Here is a 27,656-nt window from a genome sequence, read left to right on the forward strand (position 1 = left end):
TCCCCTTGGGGAACATCCTTATCATCCCCACATTTCCCTTCAGGGACCACCCTTGTCCCCAAGCCCCCTTCCCCTGAGGGACCAGCCTTGTACCCGCCCCCGCCGTCCCCTCAGGGCAGAGCCCGCTCCCCTCACGCTCCCGCCTCAGCCCCGCCCCGCCCCTCCCGCCTCCCTCTCTCCCTCCCTCCCTCCCGCCCGAGACGCCGCAGAGGACGCGGCGGCGGCGCGAGAAGATGGCGGCGGCCTTGGCACGGCGCGGCGCGGCCGCGCTGCAGCGGAGCAGGTACAGGCACGGCACGGCACAGAGGGGCCGGGGATGAAGCTGAAGCAGCTGCTGACAGCCGGGACGCTGGAGGCGTGAACGGGAGGGGGCTGCCCGTTCGCTGCCGTTGCGAGGGGGCTCCGGGCTGCCGAGGAGGAGGAGGCAGAGGCAGGCTTGGCAGGAGCAGAGCGGAGCTGCGCGCCCGTGCCTCCCGGTTTCGGAGCTCTCGGCTTGCAGGCTCCTTGGCCGGCCTTACCCCCGACAGCCTCCGTTCCTCTGCCTCCATGCTCTGGCCTCCTGCTGGGCACCGAAACCGGCCCCGGGGAGAGAGCGGGGCCCGGCGGCTGCCCCTGCCCTGAGCCCGGGGTGCCCGGCCCCGAGCCGTCAGCACGTCTCGGGACACGCCGGTGTTGCAGGCTGGGGCTGGTTTTCATATTTTTACCCCCCGTTTTTTAGTGCTCTGCAAGCTTTCTGCTAGATTTAAGTCCGGTGCCACCTGGATTAGCTTTGTGTAGTTTTGTGACTCCATTATTTGCAGCCCGCAGGCTCCTAGCTTGCTGTCAGGCAGCTGCTCCTTCTCTCCCAGATGTTGGAATATGCTGGAGAGCAGGCCCTGTATTACAGCAAATTAGCGTAGCCTGGGTCAGGCGACTTGGTTATTCACGTTCAAGTTGCATCATGCTGCTGTGTAAAACATACAGGTTCTGCAGCAGCATGGGACGCCTCTGGGTTTGTAAGGAAATAATGTCCTGGGAGATGATGCAGCCGTGTGGCATGTTTGGCACCTGGTTACAGGAATCTGTATTTTGGGAAGGACTGTGCTGTTGTATTTGGGTTAAAGTAATGGTTTTAAGAAGCTGCAGCATAGGGTGAAATACTACTAACGTTGCGTTATGGGGAAAATTTAAAATTATAGATAGTTATCCTTGAGGAGTACACTAAAACATTGCTAGCAAGTACCCTCTGCCATCCTTATGTGACTTCTGGACAACAAATATACTATTTATAACTCTTTTCATAACTAAAGAGAGAAAGTCTGTATGTGACTCAGTAGCCATCTGAAATTCATTCTTAAAAATCTGGGAGAATCATAATCACTTCCTGAAACTGAATCATCTTAATGATGCAGTAGCTTTTAAGCTAATGAAGTGATTTTGTACTCAGCATGTATCTGATCAAGAGCAGATGAAAGGTCTGAGTGCCAAATGAAGACATCCCAATTGTCACATTTACATCTCCAGAATGAGTGCCTGGCAGTCACTTACTTTTCCAGCTATACCAGTTGGTCTAATAATCTAAATTACTTCTCGGAATCCATGACTCTTCTGTGTTCTCCCCCTTTTCACCATTGTGGTGAGGAAGGAGATGCATGAACCCAATTTATGATTGTCTCTTAAAATAGTTGCTGTTCATTTGGAAGTTCCTAAATGACACCTGTGTAGCATACCAGTGGAGGTAGAGTGAGATCGTTTAGCATTTGGGATTATTCCAAAATTTCACCACTACTACAAAGGGAGTGTGGTTTGATCAGCGTGACTGAACTCACCTTTGTCCATTATAAGTATTACCTTTGGATGGCGTTAAATACTTGTCAGCCTTATTGTTGCAGAAGACAATGTTGATGCTTGTGCTGTGTACCTTCCCTGCAAGTAGAGAAATGTTTTAAACATTCTTGTTTTCTTCAGCAAAACACAAGTCACTTATTGAGCTTAAAGTAGTTGTTTGCATGCTGTTGGATAAAATTGGTTTTTATTAGACTGGAAGCATATCTAGAGAGCAGTAGCTCTCACCAATTTTAGTCTTTTTTTTTTTTTTTTAATAACAAATAGATTGTTGATCATGTAGGCTAGGACAGTACATAAAACAGAAGATGACATTAGATAATATTAGCTTGCTCTTTTAAAGACCCAAGTTGTAGTCACTAACAAATATATTAGAACTCCAAGCAGCCCAAGATATGGTACATGACATCATAACCAGTTGCCCAAAAAGCGCTATTGCTAAGATCAGCAAACACAGTACTCAGAAGAGCCATCACCATTATGATAGGATTAAGTTAAAAAAACACATATCAGTGTTCTGGTAGAAAAATGGAAATACAGGAATACGAAGCATCAAGTAGATGCAGCACTAAACAATGAGGTATCTGCAGAAACGGTTGGATTTCTCATGGAGGTGAGGATGTACTTCTGAAGGAGGGAATAGGGTTTGGTAGCAACTTTATAATACTTGAGAGCTTTTCCCTCTTTGTTGTTCAGCTTCTGAATACTCTGTTTACGTTTGCATTGTAAAACGTCTGTACTTGACCAACTGTTCCTTGTGTGTTATTTCACAGTTTGCTGACTAGCTGTAACTTCCTCATACATGAGAACCTGTGCATTAGAACTCGAGTCCTGTGGAAGCAGCCACCTTCTAGGACATTTTTCAGTGGTAAGTGCATCCTTCATCTAACCCAGTGTTAAAAATGGGGTTACTCAGAATTGGGCAAATTCTGCTCACGTAATAGTGAGTATGAAGTTCTTGAGGTTAAAACAGATGGAATGCAAGTCCAGAGTCAGAGAATTACTTGATTCACCAAATTTCCATGGACACATGCTTGCAAATGGTGCTTTATGTCTTTTGGTAGTTTGTTTTACAGACAGTAAAGAAAGGATGTTTATCTATTCCATAGGATTCCTTTATGAGGTATTATTCATTATTTCTCAACTATTTTGGAATACTTGGGTAGCAAATGTTGTGACAATATAATAAATTTAAAAAAATACAGAAATCATTTGCTTTAACAAAGAGGAATATTTTTGACAAATATTCCTTAGCTATGGTTGAAAGCTTCTCCCTTCTTTAGAAGTGCCATCTGTTCCACATTGATTTTATAGATATGAAGAACCTTGCAGAGAAGCAAATTTAGGCAGCAGTTTAGATGTTGTCATAATCCAGAGCAGTACTTGGCTAAAACTGGAATTTGGAGGACTGTCAGCCCCCAAATTAGTAATACCAATGTTGGAGCTTAATAGCCATGGAGTTGTGTATTTTCCATTTGTGGTATATCCCCTCCCCTCCCTCCCATTATCTTTGATCATTCTTATACTGCGTAATTCCTGTGTGTGTTTTTTATCAAGAAATTGCTTTGTCATTGTGACACCAGCTGCCCTAACGGTCTCTTTTAGTGTATCCCCTTTTTTAGTGTATTTGCTTTTTTTTAAGCTTCTTTGATACTTTAGCACTCATCCTTTTCATTGCAATGATCACTTCTGAAGAAACCTGTCTAACAGGGCTAGCAGAAGAGAAGCAAAGATGTTAAAGGGAATGGCAGCTTCCCCCCCTCTTTTTTTTCCCTAAGGGAAATGTATATGTTTATATTGGGATCTGTTTCTGTTGTCTTGGTAATGTTTTTTGCAAAGTTTGCTATTTAATTAACACGTGCAAGCATTGCAATAGTCAGGCAGCTCTGCATCCTGTGTTATGTGCCTCCTTGTGTGTAAATAAAATTTGAATTTCATAAAATTCATCTTGTATTATTTTCATGCTGGCTCACTAATGAAACAACTTTTCCCTCTTAGGCATTTTTGTACAGCTCTTAACATAAAATAAACTAGAGCTTAATCATGTAACATTAGTGTCAATTTCTTTGCTTCATCATGCCAGCTGTATGGAAAATGAGTGACTTCATGCTTTCCTATAGTCACTAGTTTCAACACCTGGAGGGAAGTAGAGTATTTTGTAACCCAAATATAATCAGCCCATGATCTGAGTGCTTAAAGCAATGCTGATAATGTGCTAGAGGAAGGAGGTCTTGAGGAAGAGCGTATGTGATGGAACCTCATTACCTGCAGGTTTAAAACTTTTCTGAATGTTTAAAATTTTCCTAGTGAAGATGATCATAGCAAATTAAAACCAATTGACCACAGGTTTATTTTTCTTAATTACCTTCTGCAGATTACTTAGTTTTGTGAGGAGTCCACAGCTGAAAAATGTGTTTTTAAGAGACACAATACAGTTTAGTGGAGAGATTAATGTTAGTACAGTGTTTTTACATATATTAAAAAAAAAAAAAAAAAAAAAGCTTTAATAGTTGGACTGAGCCAGTATTTTCTGTACTTCACATACCTATGTTCTATCAATCACCCTCATTTAGAAACTTTTTAACATCAATTTAATTGCTTACCGTGTCCTGCAACATTTCCATGAGCTCTGTTGTTTTAGAGTTTTTCTAGCAGGATTGCACAGCCGAGTGCCAAGCCGGGCACCGTGTCTATCTCTTGCAGGGCGGTGTCAGTAGGGGATGCGAAGGCATCTGCATGGGTGCTGGCTGAGGGATCTTTGCAACAGCATAGTCATGAAATGAGCTTGACAGCTAAAATGGCATCTGTTATCAACATGAAATGCAGAGAAATAATGTTAGACCATGAAATGACTGACTCTGAAGGGAGGCATCAAACTTAATCTGTAATGGTTAATAAGAAAGCAACAGCATGTACAAGGTGGGAATTTGCTGAAAGCTGTTCAGCTGTGTTACCCTCTTGTGGTGTAATGCACCTTGAGATGTCTATGGAAATCAGGCTCCAGCAGTTTAATGGGCATGGAAGAAAGAAAATGCCTAAATATCCTTTAACATTTCTATCTGTACTTGTAATTTTAATAAATCAGGAAATTGAAGTAGGATTATATTAAATGTTTAAAGCCTGATTAAAATTAGGTGCTTATGCTTGGAATTACTCTAGCTGGACAGGGCTGTGTAGAGCAAATACTGATTTATTTATTTTTTTTACCAACAATTTGTTTGTAAACTGTAGCCTGTGTGTTGTCATGGTAATGTAACAACTGCATATTACCTTCAGGTTTTCTTTCCTTGCCAGCTCAGGTATTGATCTTGTTTTCTATAGCCACTTCTGTGAGTTAACATGCCTGTCCAAACCCTTTGTCTGTTTTATCATTTATGGATACTTCATTATTGAAAAATGTGCTTACACAGCTTAATGGAAATGGCAGGTTTTTTTTGATCTAGATATCCAAGTTAGATCTTGCAGGAAAAAAAAAAAGAGCTGAAATGCATAATGCAAAATCGTTGCTCACATGAAAGAAAGGGTCTTTTAAAGGTAATTTATTTAAAAAAAAAAAAAATAATCAAAATTAACTTTCTAGCCAACCATTTTCTAACTCGTACATATTTCCAGATTCTGATTTGGATTTAAAACTAGGTGCCTTGCAGATGATGTCATTAGGAAAAGATAACTCTTCTTTATTTCTACCCCTTATAATGGCCTCATTGAAGGAGTTTAATCTTTTCCTAGAAGGAATTCTTAGTTGTAACAAAACAGTATTTATATCATTGAATCTGGTAGTGTAGACTAGAACATGCCTCTGACTATGTGGTTTGCTTTATCATCCTGTGTTTTTTAATGTTTCTGAGGAAATGAGTCTTTATTCATTCCATAGAAGGAACCTTATACTTTATTTTATTCTGGTTTGCTGAATATACTCAATGGTAAAAAGAAATCTAAAACAGGTTACCCTTATCTGAAAGGAGTTCAGACTTAGGGATGGTTTGAAGCATAGAAAGGTAAGTTAATGGTATGTTAAGTCCTAAACTTTTTCCTCCTGTCCTGAACTCGTTTCTGTTGGCTGATTTGCCAAGATGTGAGCTTTCCTCGCATTCTCTTGCTGCTTGTCAGATAGCTGCTGAGATGCTAGTACTGTTAGAGAACATGATGTTCAGCTGAAACTTCTAAACAGCAACTGCCTGAATATGGTATTGTTGCCAGAGTTGGCAAATAATTTTTTTTGTCTTGGAATTTGTAAACTTGTGTGAATTTCATTTATACGTGAAAGGTAGGGGATTTTACTTTATTGGGGGGGGGAATAATAAAAATAATAAGTTTAACAATGACATGTTGAACGTCTTTGCCAATTCTGATTTGGATAGCGATCATGGAAGCACTTTTTGTTAATGCTGGAGATGGGAACAAACAGCTCTTCAAATCTTTCATCAGCAAAGTAGATTGTTTGCTGCGGCTTGTGAAACACCAAATGGTCTCTAGCAGAGGAAGAGAAATGTTCACATAGGTCTATCAGCAGAGACTCCTGAAGTGGAAACAGCATCTGGATACAAACCAGAAAAAGCTGCTCCTGCCAAGGGGTTTTTCTGTTTGCTAGCTGTGGTGAAATTGCTGAGCAGCTTTGCCTACTTAGAACCCAAGGTGTGGTGGGAAGGCAATTAAAGGCTTTAGGGCTAAAGAGCATCATTGGTCTTTGTACAGATATTTCTGTTGAAATGGTGATGCAGCTGTCTAGGCAGACCAAAGTTGAAAGGTTGTAGTCTTTGCAAACTTAAATGTCTACGAAGAAAGACTTTTGCTTAGGTGCTCTACCCAATCCATGTCCTTTTATTGAGTGTTTTCTTCAGGACAGTGTTTTCTAGAATCTAATTAACTGTAGTTGCTGCCTTGTTTTGTTTTGTTTTTCAAATTCGTTTTTTTCTTAGTAAGAATAAAACTGTTTTCATATTATGATGTATTTTCAGACCTATAATTCAAACAATGTTTTAAATCATGTATGTAGGAAAGAAGTGAGCAAAAATATTTTGGTATAACAAAACGTGATTAAGAATTGGGCATGTTCTTGCAGCATCATAGATCCAAAACAGATGAATGCACCTGATCTGTGCTTTGTGTCTATGCATGCCTAGAAATAGAGCTGGTGTTACTGATTATATTTTTTTAGTTGTTAATTTGTTCTTTCAGAGTCAAGCCCTAAGCCTGACTTTGATGGAACAAGATATAGGCCATTGTTTTTGCTTCCTGCTCATCCACGTTAAGGATTGTTGTGGAAATGACACCAAGCAGTGTCTGAGAATGAATTCCTTTGGGCAGCTGTTTCACTGTCTGGCAGTGACTTGTGCTCATTGCTGGGAACCTTCAGACTAACGTGGACAGGAGAATTTGCTTAGCCCATTATGCCTGGAGAACTGTGAGGATTTGGGAAGGGAAATGCTTTCCCCCTCCTGTGATGGCTGTTGCTTAGTGACTGTCCAGCCTACATGTCTCACACAACGGCGTAAGGCTTGGATTATGCAAGAGGAGCTTTGTAGTTCTCGGTAATAACCTCGGAATAGATGTAATACTAGATGTCACTTTTTCCATGTATTATAGCAGAATGTGCCTATTATCCTGTTTACCAAACCTACACTAAAGCAGGTGGTCATTTCCTTCCCTCTTCCAGTTGGGGAATTCCCAAATCGTGTGGCTATCTATAATGAAAGCTCTAATGACTGAGAAACAAGAGGCTCTACAGTGCTGTGTTCCCTGGTCACTGAGTTTTCCATATGGTAACAACACAGAAAATCTCATAGCTGGGAAGTTTGATAGAAATACTGAAGTGAAGTCATGAGAACTGAATCCTAGCTCCTGGCGCTTTCAGGCAGCTCATTTGATACACTTTTTGGGAAGAATGTTGGAGAGATGCAGGGAGAGAGGGCAAGAAGTTAAAAACACTGACCAGTTCGTGCTAATCAGCTGAACTTCAGTAACTTGGTAAGCTGCAGTAACTGGAGCACTTAGGACTGTTTATAAATACCTTCTGTGTCATAGATTTCTGATGACATTTACATCATCTAAGCTGACGTCCCTTGCTGCACATGTTAGTTTTGTTTGCTTTCTAAACAGTGTAATTGTTCTCTTTCCTTAAAGTCTGCTTTTCTTTGTTACAGACAGGAAGAAGTTTCATACTGCTCCGGTAGGACAAGCCTTCCGCCTGCGCCCCTTCCATGTTCTGGTGGCTACAGGTGGGGGATATGCAGGGTACAGAAAATACGAGGATTACAAGGTGGAACAGCTAGAAAAGAAGGGCATAGAGCTGCCTGTGAAGCTTGCGAGCGAGTGGGAGGTAAGAGACTTGTGACAAGTGTTTCTTATGTTTGATGCAAAGCTCTTTCTCCCTTTCCAGCAAGGAAATGTGTAGTTTGTTCTCTGTAGCTGATGCATTTCATGGAATTAAAGTCTCTGTCTATTACATATATATCATTTCTGCTACAGTCGATATAATAATAAATTGGGAACTACTGCCATCTCCTCCATCCTTAAGTATGGCCAGTGCTCTTTTTTTTTTTTTTAAAAAAAAAAAAAAAAAAAAAAACTCAAATCAGAATTACAGGAGGTAGTTAATCAGGTGAATGTATTTTGGAAAGAAAAAAGGAGCTTGGTAAGTACTGAATCGTTCAGAATGGAAGTCAAGTAGTCTAATGTCCTGCTTAAAGTAGGGCTGATCCTGAATTCAAAGCAAGTTACTCATGGCTTTGTCCACTTGGGTATTGAAAATTTCCAGGGACAGAGATTCCCCAGCCTCTCTGGGCAGCCTGTTCCAATGCTTAAGTATCCTCATAATGAAAAATACTTTCCTTTTATCCAGTTGGAACCTTCCAATAAGCTCTTGTCTCTCCATCTCCCTTAGTAAAGAGCTGGTTCCATCTTCTCAAACTTCTCTTAGATGCTGAAAGGCTGCTGCTAGGTCCCTCCTAAGCCTTCTCCAGGCTGAACAAGTCCATAGGCTGTCCTCACAAGCCATGCACTGCAACCCTCTGACCGTCCTGGTGGCCTTTACTGGACATGCTCAAGTCTATCAGCATCGTTCTCAATTCTAAAAAAAAAAACTGGATCCAGTATTCAAAATGTGGTTTAACATGTACAAAGTAAAAGGGAATGACCTTCCTGTGGCTTCTGCTGCTATATGCTGTTGGCCTTTCTCACTGCCAAGGCATGCTGCAGACTGGTCTTCAACCTACTGCCCACCTGTGCTCCTGAGAGAGCATCAGGTGTGCGTCTGCAGCAACTCTGCAGGAGCTGTTGGCTCTGTTTAGTGCAGTGCATTGTCTTACTTTCTCACCTTGAATTGCAAGGTAGCGAATTAAGCACATTTTATAATTTACAGAATGAAACGCAGAAATCAAAATCGACAAGACTGAAACTACATATAATAGGATTCAAAAAACATTTAGTGCTGAGTATGTCCTAGTAGTTTTAGCTAAGGGTACAGCGTGTGCTGTATTTGTGGGGTTTTTAATCTTCTCACTGACTGCTCAATCTGTGCTACTTTTGGCACTTTGCTTACTTCCTATGTGCCTTCATGCCGTATTTACTTTACAAGAAAGCTGAGACCAAATTAATACTTAATTAAAAATTTAACTGTTTTCTTTGTGACTATGTAGCAAGACCTTTTTTTCATTAGTTAACACCTAGACCTTTAATGACACTTGCTGATCCTGAGAAATTTTTGCCTTTTTCTGGATTCCAAGAAGTTTCGAATTTCTTTTTGTGGAATTTCAGTGTTTATATCAGATTCATACGTCAAATAGCCACTGCAGCAGTGAAGAAAGAAATATTTCATAACTTGATGTAACTGCTATATCTCCATCAAACTATTAAGGAGATATTGTACAACACTCTGTTAGGCAGAGTTTAAAGTACATCTGATATTCCAAACGGTGAGGTGAGTGTGTCAGTGCCATTTCTGAAGGCAAAGAGTTAAAAATTCTAGGACTGTAGGATTGTGTAGGAGATGCTTCAGTATGACCTTTAGCATCCCCTTTCTTTGCATTCCTAAGCACACTGCAAGTTTCTGAGTGGTTTTGGCCACGTGCCTTTAGGGGACAAGGCTAGAATTCTTGAATTCATTTTCACTAGTGACCCAAATCAGATATGATCCAGACAGGCCAGATGCTAACAGCTTAGGCTCATAGTTCCTGAGGAATTTGTCTGTAAATCTGTCTTCTGTATATTCTTGTCCTGCTGAAGTGTCTCAAACAGGTTTTATGTTTTGATTAAAGAAGAAATTGCTAAGTGGCCATGGAGTACTTATTTTAAAAGGCACTGTCAATTCAGTTGTGATACTTGAAAACAAATTCAATTTTATACCTAAAAGAAAGAATGATAATTAAAAAAAAAAAAATCCTTTATTAAATTTGCTTTCTCTCGTTATGCTGCTGTGCTGGTTTGTTATTACTGGTGGTTATTTGGTGAAGCTGCAAGTATTGCTTTTGATGAAGAGGCTCCAAAGAAATCACACAAAGCATTTCAAATCAATAAGGACTCCAAATGCAGCAGATACTAGTGGGAGACACTAACAAATTTTCCTGGTCATTCCTGATATGCTTAGGTTTTGCTGACTGCTTCTGTGGGAGGGAAAGGAAGCTTGACAGTTAAGAGGAAAAAGAAACTGTTCAGACATTGAAAGAAGTATTCTAAACAATGAAGAATTCAAGAAAAATAAGACCTACATTGTTCTTCTTTGGAAAGTGGAGGGGTTTTTTTTGCTGAGCTATCACTTTCCATTATTCTTTTTTTTCCATTATTGCATCTGCAGAAGCACACTTAAGAGTGGGGAGAAGAGAGGCGTTGTCTTGTTTTTAGAGCAGAGGTATGAGACTTTGCATAGGTAAAAAGACACCAAGTGTGATTGACAGGGCTTTGAAAGTGGTACAGAACAAGAAATTGCTGCAGGTGATCTTGCTGCTGTGAACATTCAGCTCCCCCGTCCCAACCTTGTGTTGATGGGAGAATACACCACCTTCCACCTGACACGCTGCGTGGAAGGCAGATTTCCTTGCTTCTGAGCAAAAGACAGATGTGAAATAGGTAATCATCATTGTTACACAGGCAGGGAATGTCTTCCTGTTGCAGACGTACACAGCAGGTATCGCTACAGAAGTGTGAATAGTTTCTGATTGAATTAAAGAGTATATTCCTATATGGTTTTGTTTCTTCTAACTTAATAAAAGAGTACAAAAAATAAATTTGTTTTAAACCAAGCATCTCTTCAGTTTTTCCACAGGGAAAAATAGAACGGTTGTTTCTTTAGCACAGATCTTTTCTTCCCATAATTTTCTTAGAGACATTATGTTGCTAATAGCTTGAGCTGATTAACGCCTTAGTGTGTCTCTTACTGTGAATACCAGTGAGGATCAGCTTTCATTTAATTAGATGAGGTAAAGCAGAGGGCTTGGAGGGAGACAGGTATCCATTTATCAGATGGAAGCTTATTGCTTCAAATCCTTGCTCTCACAGAACATTTCCTGTCCGGGATCTCCATGCATAGCATGCCATACATATGCTAACTAAGGCCTCTTGCATATTTTCCCTTAGGCAGGGGGCAGTGTTGCTATAGGGTGGCTGAATTATTCAGGGAAACCTTGGCCAAAGAGTGAGTTAGGATGAACAGAGTGACCAGAGCTTCTTTCTGGAAAGATGAATTTCCTGTAGCTGTCCCTTGCTTTCATAGTTTGTTCTGGTCTGATAAAGTGACGTAAAATACTGGGTTTGTGGAAGGGTCTCTCTTGTTGGAATGACAGCATGAGCAAAAACACTGTCAACCTTTTACAGTTCGGTTCCCTTAGTGGCATCCGGTAAGTCAGATGACAGATAACACACACATTAAAAATGGCTTGATACAGTGAGGAAGTGCTTGAGTATAGATTTAAGATCTTGATTCTCAAAGGTAAGAAGAACCCAATTTTTCCTATTGATGTTAGAAACTCCTGGTAGTTGTGTAATGGGATATAGGATATTTTGGCAGTACAATACAGAAAGCGCTTTTCTTGGCCCAGAGGAGACATTCAGTGCAAAGTTGAAAGGTGTGTATCCAGATCAGGAAAGAACTAATAATGGAAAAAGCCTTTTTCTTTTTTGTATCCAACTTGTTCTGTTTTGGAAGAGTGAAAGGCAATGGGTGGTGAGTTGTTTTCTTATTCTTCATTCTTTGCGTGTTCTGATGTTTTAAATTGTATTTGAGAAAACATGTGATTACCAAGTATTTGTTGTAGAGCTGCCAGATGGCCATGATGAAGATGGGCAGAAACGTGAAAGGGGGGCGATATTTCAACATCAGGAGGAGGGTGTGGTGTGTGTGTGTGTGTTTTTTCTCTGCTCTCCGGAAAACTTAGCTGAGTAAAATTATGTTTTTCTATCCGACCGGTGGGATGGATTTTTGAATCCATGCCTGCCCTGTCTCACACGGCTTCCTGAGCATCCTGCTGGGATTACGGGACAAGTTCTGAGTGTTTCGGGAGCGCTCTGAGAGCAGTGCACCTCCTTGAAACCGCGTGTCGCCTTCAGGGGCGGCCCCAAGGAGGAAAGTGTTGGGGGGCCGGGTGCCGTGCCTTGCTCCCTGACACCGTGCCTTGTCCCGGGGCGGCCAGGCGACGTCGTGGCCGCGTTCGGGGCCCCTCGGCTTTCTCTTCCTCTTCGTTTCTCCTGCTCTGGCTCCTCCTCCTCCTCCCGGGGCTGCGGGAAGGCGGCCGCTTCGGCGCGCCGCTGCCTGGGGGCGAGGCGGGGCCGTGCCGCTTCCTTAAGGCGGGGAGCGCCCAGCCCAGCCGAGCCGTGCTGAGCCGAGCCGAGCCGAGCCGGGAGGTAGGTGGGAGCCGGCCGGGAGAGCCGCCAGCCCGGGGCCGGCTTTGTTCGCGTGTCCGGAGCTGCCTCGGGAGGGCGGAGGGGCCGGGAGGAGGGCAGGCGGCTCGGCCCCGAGGTGCTGCTGCTGCCGGGCAGGGCTGCGGGGGGCACGGGGCAGCCGCTCGGCGGTACGGAAGTTTGGGGGGCGGCGTTGCCAAGTCTGGAGCCCTTCGTGAGTAAGCCCGGAGGCGAGGAGGGACAAAGGCGCCCGGCTCGAGCCGGCTGCGAGGGCAGAGGCTCGGCGGCAGGTGGGGCCGGGGCCGGGGTTGGGGCTGGGGGCGGCTCCGGGGGGCTTCGGGATGCGGGGTGCGAGATGTCCCCGCGGAAAGGGGCGGCAGGGGGCCCGGCTGTGGCAGGCTTTGTGCTGCTGTGGTTTTTCATCTCGCTACAAAAGTAAATACCGCTTTTTTCCTGTTTCAGAGAAGAGCGCTTTGAGGCTATTTAACAGATTTCTTTTTTTTTTTGCACGGCTTTAAGTTCAGAATAACAACAACAAAAAACAAGCCTGCCTTATAGCTTAGTATATCGCTCTTTTCCCCTTCCATTTATAGGATTTAACTAGAACTGCAGTGTAAAAAAAAAAAGTAGGAACAATCAAAAGTTTTTTCTTAATAAATTAAGAAATACTGAAAAGCCATTGGAAAGACATTTTTTAAAGCAGAGAATTTCAGAAGCGAAAGATGGGCAAAGCAGAGCAGGGTGCATCCCGTTACCCAGCACCTCCACGGAGCGCGGTACCCTCGGCCAACTCATCCCCAGGCAAACTGGAAGAAGTGAGCGCACTACTCAAAAATCACGTGGCTGGGGCGAGCTCGAAGCCTGCTCCTGGGCTCCCCCGGCAGCAGGAAAGCAGGCGGCTGTGTCACAGGCACAGAGTTCAGCGGCTCCCGGCTGGGTGTGCAGCACCTTGCGCTCCTCTCACTGGGCTGAGTCCAGAGGAGCGGCTGGGAGCTGTGTCTGAAACTAAACAGAGAGCTGGGGAAGGAGTGGAACCGTTAACAAACCCTGCTGTGTCACTGCGTACCTCTCCCTTGACAGCAAGACCTTGCTTTTGCTGGCAGTTAGGCAGAGTGCAGCGCTGGGAGTGGCTTTGCAGTGAACTTGCTGGGATGTCCACGGTGCATTTTTTTAAACGGCAGTTCTGTTACCAAATGTAGAAAGTGTGACCAGAGGGCTCGAGCCCTCCGACGGGTGCATTCCAAGCCTAATGATTCATGCTTAGGATTCAAAACTGAGACCGCAGGTTTGAAGTACAGTTGCATGTTAATGTTCCTTGCAACTGCCTTTGCTTGCTGTTTATAAAAACTTGAGGGTAAGGCTTGAGGCAGTAATGAGAAGACAAGTAATTAAACAGGGTCACTAGATTTGATGCTTATTTGAGCTGACAGAGCACAATGGTGTTGCATAGCTGGCAGATTAGCAGTTCACTACTAGATAATAATTCTCCAGGGATTTGTACCTCATGGTCACCGCTTCTTTTATTTACTTAAGATGCATTCTGGATGAGTTCAGGCAGGTGAGAGAGCGTGGCACAGGTGTCCAAGCTCCTAGAAACCAGCAATCCTAAGATTCTTTTCCAAGCTAGTAACACAGGTTTTGTGGCATTGCCTGGATCCCATGAAGTCCAGCCGTTTTGAAGCTACTGTGTGAGCTCCTCTGCCAGTTCTTGTTCCTTTCCCCGTGGAAAGCAGGTAAACTCAGGGTGTGTTTTTCATTTCAGCCTCCTCACACTGGAGGAATTGTAAATTGCTGCTGAGACAGCTGCAGTAAGAATGGCAACTTGCCATGTAAGTCAGCACTTAAGCAGGACTCTCAGATTTGCATCTCGGTGCATGTAATGAGGTCAGTAGAACAGAACGTAAGAGAAACATAGGTTGTCATACTCCTCTGAACTGAGTTTTTTGAATAAGTGGATGAAAAACCTTATAATGCCAATATTTGCCCCATCCTGGAGAGGAATCTCTTTTGAACCACACTGTGCTTGTTTTGATTTGAACTGAAGGGTGGTAGTCCCCATTGCACTGGGCAGGAGAACACTTCAGTGTCCGTTCATTTTTAGGGAGCAGATGAGATGTAGAACTTGTTCCACGCTTTCACAGAATCAGGCTTGCTCAATCTAGAATATAATTCCTTGAAAGCATTTGGGAGGATGAAACTGAACTTCTACTGAAAGAGCTCATGGATTTACCTCCCTAGTCCTTGAGAGAAAGCTATACAATGTAGGTAAGGTGGTTTTTGTGCTGTTGGCCTTCTGCAAAGCCATGCACAGCTAAAAGAGGCAGTTACGGGGGAGGTGGAAGGGGGAGCAGGGCACAGCCAGGACGCATGAGCTGCTCAGACAAGGGGCTGTCTGCCTGCTCCTGCCTGGCCTCACCAGTGCCAAACAAAATATCTCGCTTCACGGTTTTGTGAAGATTCATGCTCCGCATGAAAATGATTTTAGTCAGATCTTATGAAATGCCTTTTGAAAAAGCATTGTTGATTTTTCCTCTTCTTCTATTAATATTTTTTTATTGGTGGTTATTCCCAACATTCCTGTGCTCCTTGTTGCCTTTCTTTGAATTTTGATGGGGGATTTTGGGTAACTGCTCGCATCATTTTACTGTACGTATGGCTTTTTTTTGAGTGTAGGTGTTTTTCTGGTGCCAACCAGAGAAAGATTGAATAGTATTTTCAAAATGAAAACAAAAAAGCTGATGCAGGGCTTGGGGAGGAAGGAGTATGTTTTTGAGTACATTCAACTGATCTTAAATTTGCCATCTTCCAATTAACTGTTTTTGTTGTTGTTGTTGTTTATAAATGCAGTTGTTAAAATTCAGCTTGAACAACAGAATAAACACAGGCTTTGGAACTTCCTGTGATTTAGGATATGATGTAACTGTTTTCTTTTTGAAAACAAATACTTTCATACAGGCATTCCAGAGGTGTTTCTTGGGAATATCTGTAATATTTAGAGTTGAAGGCCAATCATAATACGTGATTTGTGTTGGAATATTTTCCTTTCAAGGCCTGGGTGGGAAGCCTTTAGCTAGTTATTTCTAGATTTTCATGCTGTCCCTCCCATTTCTCCTGCCTTATCCCTAATAAAATATATCCCTTTCCCTTACATCAGAGCACCAGTGTTCTTTTTGATCTACTCTCTAAGGCATAGAGCTTTCACTGTGTTTAGAGAACTTTGGAAAGAAGGATATAACAATATATATATGTTTCTTTTTTTAACCCAGTCTTTAACAGGAAGAAAAAAAAAAGAGAGAGAAATTGATAGCCACTACAAAGTTAGCCTCTAAACTATTCTAGGTATTTGGTTTAATCTTGAGGTGAGACGTAGCTAGCTCACTTCCCCTTTCTAAACCAGGGGTCCTGTTTCAATCTGCTTTACCAGTCCAAATCCAGACAAGAGGAGGTGCAGATAGGTTTGAGATGCAGTCTGCAGGGTCAAAGAGGGACATTTTTCTGCTTGTTCAGATTGCTGAGGTAGAAATAGTGTAGCCCTTTGTCTTTATCAAACAAAACAAACGACGACAGCAACAAAATAACTTCCTTTCCACATGTTTTGCATTCTAGTTCTACCGGATGTAAAAACTGTGATGGTAAGACAGGCACATAAAAAACATGTTAACATTTCTTTCATAACTCATTCACAAGCTGGCCCTAGAGCTGGCTTATTTCATTCACTAAGTATCTGTCTGTTAGTAGAAGAATGTCCTTTACCTGTTCCCTAAGTGAGTCTTTTGAGATGGGAAGAGGTTCCAGGAGATGGATGTTGGTGTCTGGCACGAGTTCGTGAAATGGGAAGATGTTCCTTTCCTCTCTGTTTGCTTCCCAAGCTGGACATTAAGAGCAGGAAAGGATTTTTGGTGCCCAGTAGTCTGGAACTGCCTAAGCTGCAGCTGCTGCACTGCAGAATTGAAGCTGGGAATTATCTCCTCCTCTTCTCCGCCCCACTCCTCCTCCCAGCCTCAGATTCAGACTGGCTCTGGGGTTAGCTGTGTGAGGCCGGCTGGCTGCTCGTCTGACTGGTGCATCGGTGCTCAGCAGCCTGAGACTGCAGGGAGTTCTTCGGAGAACTGAGTTTCGATGGCGACCAGGACTAGGGAGAAACAAGGACTGCTTATATGGAGAGCTTGTTTTTGTCTTGTGCAGAGTCGTCTTTGTAGCGGGATGTTGAAATATGACACAATGCCTGTTTGTTTGCAATAGCTGCAAGCCTCGTAGCAGAGATTCAAGTGGGAAACAGAGGGAGACCAGCGGGGGAATTAGAAACTGTGACGTCGTGTCCTCCCTCCTGTGCCGGAGCAAGCAAAGAAAGGAGAGGTAGAGGAAAAAAGACTGAGCCTTGCAACCAACCATCACCTTGGCGATGTGTCAGTCAAACACCCTGCAGGGACCAGATCTGCATACAGGGAAATGGTGAGATGCTATAAAGCTTTATCTAACCCTCCGCCCTCGTGCTACAACCTCCACAAAGTTAAAATTCATGTCCGGAGGCTGCGTTCAGGGAACGGCGGCAGCAGCAGCTGTGCCGGGGACCAGCACTCACAACTGGACAGTCCAGGCCCGGCTGGCTCTGCCGGGGGTACACCAAATAGGAGAACTCGTTTCAGGTACTGTTCGGTGTTTTCTGCTTTGCGAGAATGGTGACTGAACGGAGAAACAAGGGGAGGGAGGACGGGAAGGTTTCTGGGCAGAAGGAGCGACAGCCATCTGCAAAGCTTTTGTTTGGCCTAATTACTATAAAGCTCCTTATGCATTGCATTGGCAGAGAAGGGCATGCTGTTATATGACAAGGGGAACGAGGAGAGGTTTTTTCTTTTCCTTTACCCTGTTCTCCATCAGTAGGAGAACAGAAAAAATAGCGAAGGGACTGCTCTGAAACCAGGCCAGGGCAGTGCGAAGCCTGAGGGCTCTGGAGCGAGCTGCCAGGATGCAGCTCTGCCGGGATTGGTCCAGGAGCGACTGCAGTGAAGGGGGGGAGAGCAGCGGCAGGGGGAGCGGCACCTCGGCGTGGTGCTGCCAACACGGGTCTGGCCCTGCCAGCCCTCGAGCAGACCGCGGGCTCATGGGTGGCGAGGACGGGAGGAAGAACATGAAGTGCCCCTTCCTATTCCCATGTTGAGTCAGCCCCACCTCCTGCTGAGAAAGCCGGCTTTACCTCTGCTGAGACAGCACTTCATCTCCTTAGGTGTTCATTGTTTTGTTTTTTTTTCCTTCTTGCATTGCGATGCGTAGGTAATTCTTTGTTTTTTACATATTAATTTTTGGGGGAGAAAAAAGTTGTGTTTGCTGCAGGGAGAATCCCTGAGCCAAAAGCACTATCTTGTATCCCAAAGTGGTGACAGTTGTACCTGGCTGTGTGTTTTTTTTAATTCTGATTCAAGTTTTGAAAAGAATGTGTTGGCAAGAAAATTTCCCTTTTAGTTTCTCAGAAGACTTGAATATTTTGCCCTCAGGTAGGCAGTGGGGTCCTGGAGAGCCTCTCATGCTTATTAGATTACCTCTGCTAATAAGAGGAACAGTTTTTTTTTTTTCCCCTTGGAGAGTTACAAGTTCAAATACTGCCTACAGCCATTTGTACAAAATGAGTTTGCTTTCAGTCAGGACATCCACATAAACAACTGCACTGATGTTTTTTTGTAATGAGGCAAAGGAATGATTGGGCTACAGAGACTAGATAATCTTGCAGCACTAGCAATATCAGCTTTGTTCCACATGTTCTGTGTTCAGCGCCAAGGGTACCCAGTAAAAGATTTAAGACCTGGAAAGATGTCTTTTGGAATCAGTTACTTAAGCATTGTATTAATTAACACAGGAGTGCCACTTCTGTTGTTTCCCAAGTAAGTGCTTGTTTCTTGAAGTCAGTTAATGGCCAACAGGTCCGTGTAAATTTGACTCCAGTATTTTTTGTGTTACAAAATACAACCTAAGATACAGTCCAGTCAAGATGTCTTCAACACAACAAACCCTCCGAGGGAAGTCGATTGCTTAGATTTCAAGGACTTCTTTAATCAGAGTATCTGCTCATTCCTTAATGTTGCTCATCCATAAAGTTCTGGGATTTAATGTCCCAGCATCAGAAGAGTCCTGGCTTTCAGGGTACTGTTTGCTGTCCGCTTCGACTATCTAAGATCCAGAACAGTCAGAAGCAACATTTTCTGCGGATGTAATCTGACATTTTGGAAGAAAAACCTTTGCTCTCTGTTATTTGCATTGTAAACTATCGTGTTGTGTTGTTAGTTGGATGAAGGATATTGTTGGTTGAGTTTGTTTTTGAGGTAAGCCGGTTTTCTATTTTGGGAAGGGGAAGAACTTGCCAAAATAAAGGAGTAAGGACTTGCAGAATTGATCTTCACTAAAGGATGAGCAGGATTAAATCATCCCCAGCTATCAGAAGCTGGCAGTTCTGAGGCTGAGATGGCTGACCCTCTTATGTTGTGTATGTAATCTTTCAGGTTGCAATTTCCCCAGCTGGCCCTGAGGCGAAGGTTGGGCCAGCTAAGCTGTATGTCTAGGCCTGCTCTGAAACTCCGTTCTTGGCCTCTGACTATTCTCTATTACCTTCTGCCTTTCGGTGCTCTTAAGCCCTTGACCAGAGTGGGATGGAGGCCTGTGAGCAGGGTAAGTGTGAGCAGATCTCTTCTGCTTCATGTATGTTAGCTGTATGATACTGAAAGGCACTGGCAGCAGCTGGGTGGAAAGATATTTAATATAGAACAGGCTGATGATCACTAGCATGAAAGCAGAGAGGTGCAATTCACGTTTCCCTTTATTTTTTACTGTTTATAATTGTTATGTCTAATTGCTTCACGGATAAGTAATTTTTTGGTAGTGGAGAATTTTTATTCTCTAATGGCCAAGGTTTACCCTGAAAAAATTACAGAAATATTTTAGTTTATTCAGTCACCTCAAACTGTCAGGGCTAAGATAAGACAGACCAAACCGCTTGTCCAGTTCCCTTTCCTGGCCACACTGAAATGGTCTCTTGCCTCTTTTGTAAAGAGAGGGTTTGTTCCTCAAGTTCTTCAAGCATTCAGTCCAGCCTGTCCAAATGATAGATTAATACAAATCTCCGCTCTGACACTATTGCGTAGTGTGTAGGAAATCGTGTGAGTGGATATTCTCTTTAACTATCATATGATTGCAGAATGCAACAACCACATTAACGTTTTGATTGAAAACTGTAACAGAATCACAGTTCTCAAGATTATTTCCTTTAAGTAGCTGTTCTGTTTGATCCCGCCAACTTGAAAACCAGATGCTTTTCAAGAGGAGGGCTACTAGGAAATATTGACAGTTTTTGTGACATTACAATTGTACCTGTATATTCTCAGTGTTTTTGTGGAAAACTGTGCAAAACTGATTTTAGAAATTAACACTGTATGTGGCACGTCAAATAAAATGGCAAAGCATTTTTTCTTCAGTACTTCCGATTATAACCAAAGGCACTGTTGATTTAGAAGTTTTTATCTGAATTAAGATTAGGTTGATCATTTCTTCCTGAAATATCACTGTATTTTAATGCAGGATGGTGATTTCTGAGTAAAATCTTAATTCACTGTGTTTGATAGGATGGACGAGCTTTCAGGCAGCATGCGCTTGTTTGTGTTTATGGCTATATTCTGCAAGACCTAACAATGAAGGATATGATTAACACTGAAAATAAACGATGAGCCTTGCTAAGGAAAAAAGAGAAACATATATAAAGAGCTTGGAAGTTAAATGTAGCTGAATTGTACTAGATTCAGCAGATTACTACTTATTCAGAACTGATCGCCGAAGGTTCAGTTCCACTGCTGCCTCCCACATGATCATGCAAGCTTTTGGGCTGATGCTAAGTACCACAGACCTCAGAAATGCTACCTGCTGGAATTACCAACAGGAAAAAGCTGTCCTCTGTCCAATTACATCAGTATTATATATAACTCTTACCAACATTGTTTCATTTGTTTATTCTCGTTACTAAAACATATGCTTTGATTTAAGTCCAAAGGGAAGCATATTTTTGCTGGAATAAACTTTATTCTTGCAATTAGCAACTCCCATTGTTGCAAAAGAATGAGTAAGGCTGGCAAAAGTTTATATCAGGTTAGGAGCATACACATGGGTTGGGTATTTTTCTTCAATTATACAAGTATCATTAGAGATACTGGGTTGCAGAAAATACCTTCATTAGTAGATATATCTGAGAATTGTGTTATCAAATACTGAAAAATTATTTTTCTCTCAGTTTTCATTTTGTGGTTCACAGAGGAATATTGGTAATGTTATGCTCTTCTGATAAGTATTCTACTAGCACATGTATTTTTCTGTAAGCCTCACATTGGGCAGTCTCCAGTAATTTGAATCACAAGCTTCTGCCTGCTAGGGAATAAAATTTCTGGCTTCAACATAAGGTTATAGTAAATTTTATCCTATCCCTTATTTGCTCTCATCACAGTGCAGGGAGTGAGGATGTAAGTGCGATGTTGATTTTTTGCTGACTTAAAAGCTACTTCACGTGTGCTAAGGAAGTGTTTAGCAGAACAGCTTGATCCTTTTTGTTTTATGTGAAGAAGTGAGAGAAAACCATCAATGGGAAGAACTGAAGGACATCCTGTTAATTCTTCCTTCAGGTTGCTCTGTACAAATCGGTACCAACTCGACTGCTCTCACGAGCATGGGGTCGCCTGAACCAGGTGGAGCTGCCTACATGGCTTCGGAAGCCTGTTTACAGCCTGTACATTTGGACATTCGGAGTGAACATGAAGGAGGCAGCTGTTGAAGATCTGCATCACTATAGAAACCTCAGTGAATTCTTTCGCAGGAAGCTGAAACCACAAGCACGGCCAGTCTGCTGTTTGCACAGTGTGGTGAGTGAAGGGAAATGAAGGCTTAACACTACGCTACCAGCTTCCCTGTTTCCACCAGAGAAATATGTCTGCCTGCTCTGATGGATGGAAAGATGAGGAATGCATGAATTCCTAATGCATTTCATTTTTTTTTCTTCTTTTCTGTAGATCAGTCCCTCTGATGGAAAGATCCTTAACTTTGGACAAGTAAAGAACTGTGAAGTGGAGCAAGTAAAAGGGGTTACTTATTCACTGGAATCTTTCTTGGGACCTCGCATCAGCACAGAGGACTTGCATTTTAGGGAGGGTAAGTTTTGATCAGTTGCACCTGTTCTGCTCAGTCTATTACAGTGTTCTCAGAGATGAAGAAAAAATACTTTTCCCCCCCCCCCTCACATTTCCTGGAACAAAAGCAGTTCTCATTTTTGTTCTATTTGGGGATAAACATGACACTGTTACAGTTCTGTTTGTGCATGGGTAGCATTATACTGTCTGTTTTGTTCTGATTCATCCAGTTAGACTGCTTAGTTACTTTGTATCTGGTTATATTAACAATTACAACTGATTCCAAGGTCTGCCGCTGCAGCTTTCCTGCTAACAGACTGAAATGTGCCTGAGCACCTGGTTAGCAAAGATCGTACAAGCTGTTCTGTAACACGTTTTGTGCACGAGCACTATACTCCATTGACTTGTGTTGTCACCACTTCTGCTGCGTCTTGAGCAAGGCTCAAGGCTTTGAGCTTTGATGAGAGAAACATATTTTGCTAAACTGGAGGGGGGAATAGAAAGACCAGGTTCTGCAAACAGTTATTTTCAACATGAGCACAGATGCAACTACTTTGTTTAATAAACCTATGACCTTTACACAAATTCTGTTCTCAAAAGGGTAGCTTTAAGAAAAATTTGGTGTTAAGTGGATTTCAGTTTCTGCTGCTCTATTTAGGGAAAAGTAAACTCCAAACCAAATGAATATCCAAAATGATTGAAAGAGTACAGGCTTCCTTTGTTTTAAAGAGAAAAGAATACTTTGAAATAATGGATTCCTGGGCTTAAGGGTATCTTTTTCTAGTCTTACTGAACTATGTAGACTGCTTTTAGTCGTGTTATTAGCACAGTTTCTAATGTAGAGTGCTCAGCTATGGTAAATAATGGCCATAGAGTATCTTTAACCCCATTTTTTCCATGGTTTCTTTGCAGCCTCACCTGGTAACTCCTTTCAGCAACAGCTAGTCACAAAGGAGGGGAATGAGCTCTATCATTGTGTAATCTACCTTGCACCAGGGGACTACCACTGCTTCCACTCGCCCACTGACTGGAAGGTGTCACACCGACGTCATTTTCCAGGTTGGTTTCTGTTCCTAGAAAATAAAGGGATGGAAGTAATGCTGTAGGCCACTGCTGAATGAGACCTGCTAGCAGAACACTTGTACCTAATGGATAATGGGAGCATAGTGATTTGTCATATGTGTTTATGAATAGGTAATATAGTTTAACAGAACAAATCATATGTGAATGGTGAAAGAAGTAATATTCTATTCAGGCTGTCCTACTTCCTTCAAATAATTGTCGATGGAGGCTGACCTGACTTGTTCCCAGAAAAAAGAAAAAAAAAGTTCAGTTTGCATCTGAAATATAGTTCTGCAAGTTAGAGTAAACAGTAGCCTTAAATATGACCTCTATTCCTGAGCTTTGAAAATCTTTCTGTAATAACTTTTATTTTTCAACTGATTGATGTTAATAGTATTTCCTGGTCAGTTCTAGGTAGCTAAAAGGCTTTCTTCTGCAGTTTTAGTAACTACTTTTGTGCAGTTACCAAAGAGAACTGGAAGGGCCTGCTCTCAGGCACTGGATAGTTAACCAGTGAAAACACATTCCTAAGCTGTAAGAAGTCATTTGGCTTCATTTTAGTAGCCTGTAACCTTTAATGTGACATGTTAGATGTATCTTAAGTGGTTACTTGAAGGCTTCTTTCAGTTCTGCCTGTTAGGGCTGAGACTACGGACTAGTTCTTAAGGTCCTGACTCTGATCTCTCTTTATCAGATGACAATTAGCAGTAGTCATCATTTGTGAATAGATGAAACTGAGATGAAGTTGGCTAGATCTTTGGTAGAGGAATAACATCAGATACTGAGTCCCTTCACCTCCTTTTGGTAACAGAGAAGTAGGTATGCCTGATGCGGGAATAAGCCTCAACAATGGCAGGTATTTTGAAAGGGACTCTTAAGTGCAGCTTTTGCTCCTTACTTTAAAGGCAGGCCTTCACTGTTTGGAAACAGTCAAAGTGAAAGCTGTAGAAGGGAATAAGTGAAAGCCAGGGAGCAGAGGGAACAGGTCAGCCTGAAAAGAACAGTTTCTGGTTATGAAAATTTAAACCCTTTTTTCTCTAATAGGGAAAACTGTCAGTAGTGCTCCAGATTGTATTCGAGCCCTGTAGCAAAGGATAAGAATGGTCTTTGGTTTCCTAGTGACTTTGCTAGGAGAAATATAAAATCATATGAGCCATTCCTGAGCAATGTTGATCTTTCTGCAACCCTTTTATTTTCACTATAGCCTTGTTTTTTAATTGCTGTACCTGAATTTCTCTCTTCCCACAAATACGTGACAGAATTGCTTACTGGATCGTCTACAGTTATGCTGAAAATACCATTCAGATAACATTACAATACTGCTACAAGACAGACAATTGAGTTTGAATGTTTTCTTGCTATTGTAGGCTCTCTGATGTCTGTGAATCCTGGAGTTGCTCGCTGGATCAAGGAACTGTTCTGCCACAATGAACGGGTTGTCCTTACGGGTGACTGGAAACATGGCTTCTTCTCTTTAACGGCTGTAGGGGCAACAAATGTGGGCTCTATCCGCATCTACTTTGACCAGGTGAGTAAAACAATAGTAGACAGCTTTCTGGTTTTGATGTTTGAGGTTTGTGAAGCAGAATGGAAAAATAATAATCTTGTGAGCCTGAAATTAAGATGTTTCACAGCCGTTGATGTTCCATGCTGATGATATGTTTTAAGATTGATTCTCAGGGAATCACGTGCAGTATCAACTTTTTTTTTTTAAATATTACTATTGCACTTTTTGAATGGTAAGGTCCTGCACTGAAAATGCCTGGATAACCAGAATCTGCAGTTGTGCTGATGAATATAGAGTACTGAAATCCTCAACTAACACTTTCTTCCTTGTCTGTACAGGATCTGCATACCAACAGTCCCTTTTATTCAAAAGGTTCCTACAATGACTTCAGCTTCGTATCCAACAACAACAAGGAGGGAATACCCATGAGGAAAGGAGAACATTTAGGGGAATTTAATCTAGGTTCTACTATTGTACTCATCTTTGAGGCACCTAAGGACTTCAAATTCCACCTCAAAGCTGGACAGAAAATCCGCTTTGGAGAAGCCCTCGGCTCTCTATAGAAACTCTCGCAGCAAGAAGGTTTTATATACAAAGGGACTTTTATCACATCACAGAGTTTCACTTAACAAGTGTATATCACTCAGCAGGACCTGGGTGAGGAAAATGGAAGATGTCATTGCTATGTTCAACTTTGAGAGTATTTGGCCTATATTTACCTATCGCTGCTGAATGCAGAAAGAGAATTGAATGAACATGTATGTATCAGGTACAGCTGCCTTTAAAGATCTTGACTATGGAGGTTTCTGTCCTACCCTGTGCCTGTAGTCTGATGTTCTCCCCCTCAATGTGCCACAGGATATCTATGTTCACAGAGCTTAAAACTCCCTTTTTAGCCTTCCTAGACCATGCAGGTGCAATGGGGAAGGGTAGAAGTAGAGATTAGGTTTATTTAAAGGGACATTAAGAAGTTGAGTCAGACCTTAGATCTGCTGTATTTCTTTTTCAGACCTTGAGTAACAAATATATTCTCATCTTTATTCTAAAACACTTCTCTGAAGTCCTTGTATAAAACACATAGAGAGCCATTAACTAGTCCAGTTAAATGGACTATTATGGCTTCACAGTCCAAACTAAGCAAAATGCACAGACTGCATCAGAAAAGTAAGTTATACATCCAATTTATTTCCTAACATTAAACAACTTTAATTCTTTTATTTAACAACATCCCTTGAAAAATGGACTTTGCACTGCATTTTAAACCTGGAACCACTGTGTCTACATTCCATACAATGAAACTGGTGATAGTGGATTTTTTTTAATATTAGCAGACAGGTCCATATGTCCTGTTCCTAATCCATGCTTTTATTTTGCTATTCCAGGCCTTAAAGATCTTGTTTTTATTTAAGAGAGAGTTCACCTCTTGAATTAAGGGTTGGAAGACACAGAGGATGTTTCTCATGTGATGCTGTGTATCTTCAGTGTTGCTTTGTCATTAAATTATTGAAGAATAGTTCCTCTATTTCTAGGGCAGTTTCAGATACTTCAGGACCAATTTTAACGCATGGAGTGCAATACCATACGTACTGACAGTACATTAAAAAGAGCAGCTCTTGGAAGCAATCTCAGGTTGCCTCCCAGGTGCCAACTTGGCCATCCTATAATGCACTGGCACCTATTTTGTCTTATGTAAAATATAAAAAGCCACACCTGCTCTGACTTCTGCCCTCAGACTAATTTTGCTAGGACTGTGCAGGGGCCTGAAAGCTTTATGCTGGAGCTTCATCCTACAGCAGAACTTCAGAGACTCATGGTAACTTAACATCAAGAAGAGTTAACAAAACACCTTGGATCTCCTGAGCATGGCACCAAAAGCCCTGACCCTGGTGCCAAAGTAAAGAAGAACTCTGTTTTAAAGCAATGTATCAATTATTTTTAGAAAATAAACTGTTTCAAGTCCAGCCGCTCAAACATTTTGAGTTGACATTGCTGTCCAGCGCTTGTGGGAGTGGACATGCTTATAAAACTTGCCTTTTTGATCTCTGAAAGATTTCTCATACTACTTTCTTGCTTGAGCCTTGGGTGTTTTTTCTGCTACTTCAAGGAGATAGTAGGCTTTGATCAGCTGTGACTTCTTTAAGAAAAAACTTACCTTCTTTGTATGCACTGCAGAAAATAGAATATAATTTTATTGTACAAATGTCCAGTTTGCCAAGTCCTGTATGCTTAGCTTGTCATCAGGAATGAAAGGATGATGAACTGTATGTAGCAATGTAGTCCAGCCATGACTCTAAGATGATGGTGGCTGTTCAGGTGACAAGCAGGAGAAAATTCATTTGGCTCTGAGAGTCAATGTTTCCTCACTTAACATGGGGAGGAGTTTGAAAGCTTGAAGTGGCTGTTTGCCACCTATCTTATTAAAATTCTTGGCAGTAGCAAGTTTACTCCTGCAGCAGTATATTAACAGATATAGGTTTCTAGGATCGTGCACTTTTAAACCACCGAGAGTAAGAAATACTAAGGCAAACATCAGCCACAGAGGATTCAACTGTGACTAGCCTCAACTTCAAAGACATGTTTATAGCTGACAACAACTTAGTTCCAGTGGATGAGAGAAGAGATAATCTCTTCTCCCTTCTCCACTGGGGCCTATGGCATCCAGATGTAGCCAAAGCAACTTTAAGCTTTAATTTCTTGCTACTCAGCATCATCTGCAGGATCTGAAGGTTACTGTTACTCAGTAATGGAGGATGTATTAAAACAAACATCTGGTAACCTAAGTCTAAGAAGTGGGAGAGGATTCAGCAATGCAAGTAGCTGGTTTTGTGAAGGTCTTAATACTGTGCAGAGCTAGCTGATTAACAAACGTTACTTGTGCAGTGGTCAGCAATTGCTCTGGAGCTGGAAGCAAAGTTCATAGAGGGTACTGATAATGCTGTGAATTTCTCCTGCATGGAGAATCCATTGAATTCTTCAACTGTATCAGTAGCACGGTATTTTTGTATGTCAAAGTGTATGACTTAATGACATTAACTCATTTAATTGCAAACATTTTGAAATAAAGAGTCTTATCTGTGTTGCTTATCTTTCTGAAATGTCAGGGTAACCTAAACTAGGTATTGTGAGTGCAGCATGAGGTATGTTTAGCTTCTGATTTGTTTGTTTTGTTTTTTTTTAAACCAGCTATGGTCAAAATAAAACAAGCAAGAGTATTTAAATGAATTTATAAAATAAAAATACCATAAGTGGACTAAGAGAATGTATACATCTCTTCCATACCC

General features: G+C 42.0%; 2 protein-coding genes across 5 annotated transcripts in view; one reads left to right on the forward strand and one right to left on the reverse strand.

Moving 5' to 3' along the window:
- Nucleotides 1-209: 209 nt before the first annotated feature.
- PISD (phosphatidylserine decarboxylase) lies at nucleotides 210-27,625 on the forward strand. Of its 4 annotated transcripts, none has more exons than XM_084297243.1 (8): nucleotides 210-283; nucleotides 2,598-2,692; nucleotides 7,968-8,143; nucleotides 21,306-21,542; nucleotides 21,690-21,828; nucleotides 22,719-22,865; nucleotides 24,236-24,396; nucleotides 24,714-27,625. In XM_084297243.1, exons 1-8 carry the CDS (start codon nucleotides 234-236, stop codon nucleotides 24,936-24,938), a joined length of 1,230 nt encoding a protein of 409 aa, XP_084153369.1. In that variant the 5' UTR covers nucleotides 210-233; the 3' UTR covers nucleotides 24,939-27,625. The 4 variants fall into 4 exon arrangements, with proteins under 4 accessions (XP_084153369.1, XP_084153368.1, XP_084153367.1 ...); XM_084297242.1 differs by lacking the exons at nucleotides 210-283; nucleotides 2,598-2,692; nucleotides 7,968-8,143 and adding exons at nucleotides 12,636-12,657; nucleotides 16,897-17,300; nucleotides 19,146-19,311; XM_084297241.1 differs by lacking the exons at nucleotides 210-283; nucleotides 2,598-2,692; nucleotides 7,968-8,143 and adding exons at nucleotides 12,642-12,657; nucleotides 16,390-17,300; nucleotides 19,146-19,311.
- SFI1 (SFI1 centrin binding protein) overlaps nucleotides 22,801-27,656 on the reverse strand; it is a 32,117-nt gene continuing 27,261 nt past the window's right edge. The window contains exon 31 of the mRNA XM_084297240.1: nucleotides 22,801-22,879. The gene's annotated coding sequence lies outside the window, so the exon portion shown is untranslated. The remainder of the gene's footprint in view (nucleotides 22,880-27,656) is intronic.

The sequence above is a fragment of the Netta rufina genome (genome assembly GCF_964035555.1).
Source record: "Netta rufina genome assembly, chromosome: 17".
Taxonomy (NCBI): Eukaryota; Metazoa; Chordata; class Aves; order Anseriformes; family Anatidae; genus Netta; species Netta rufina.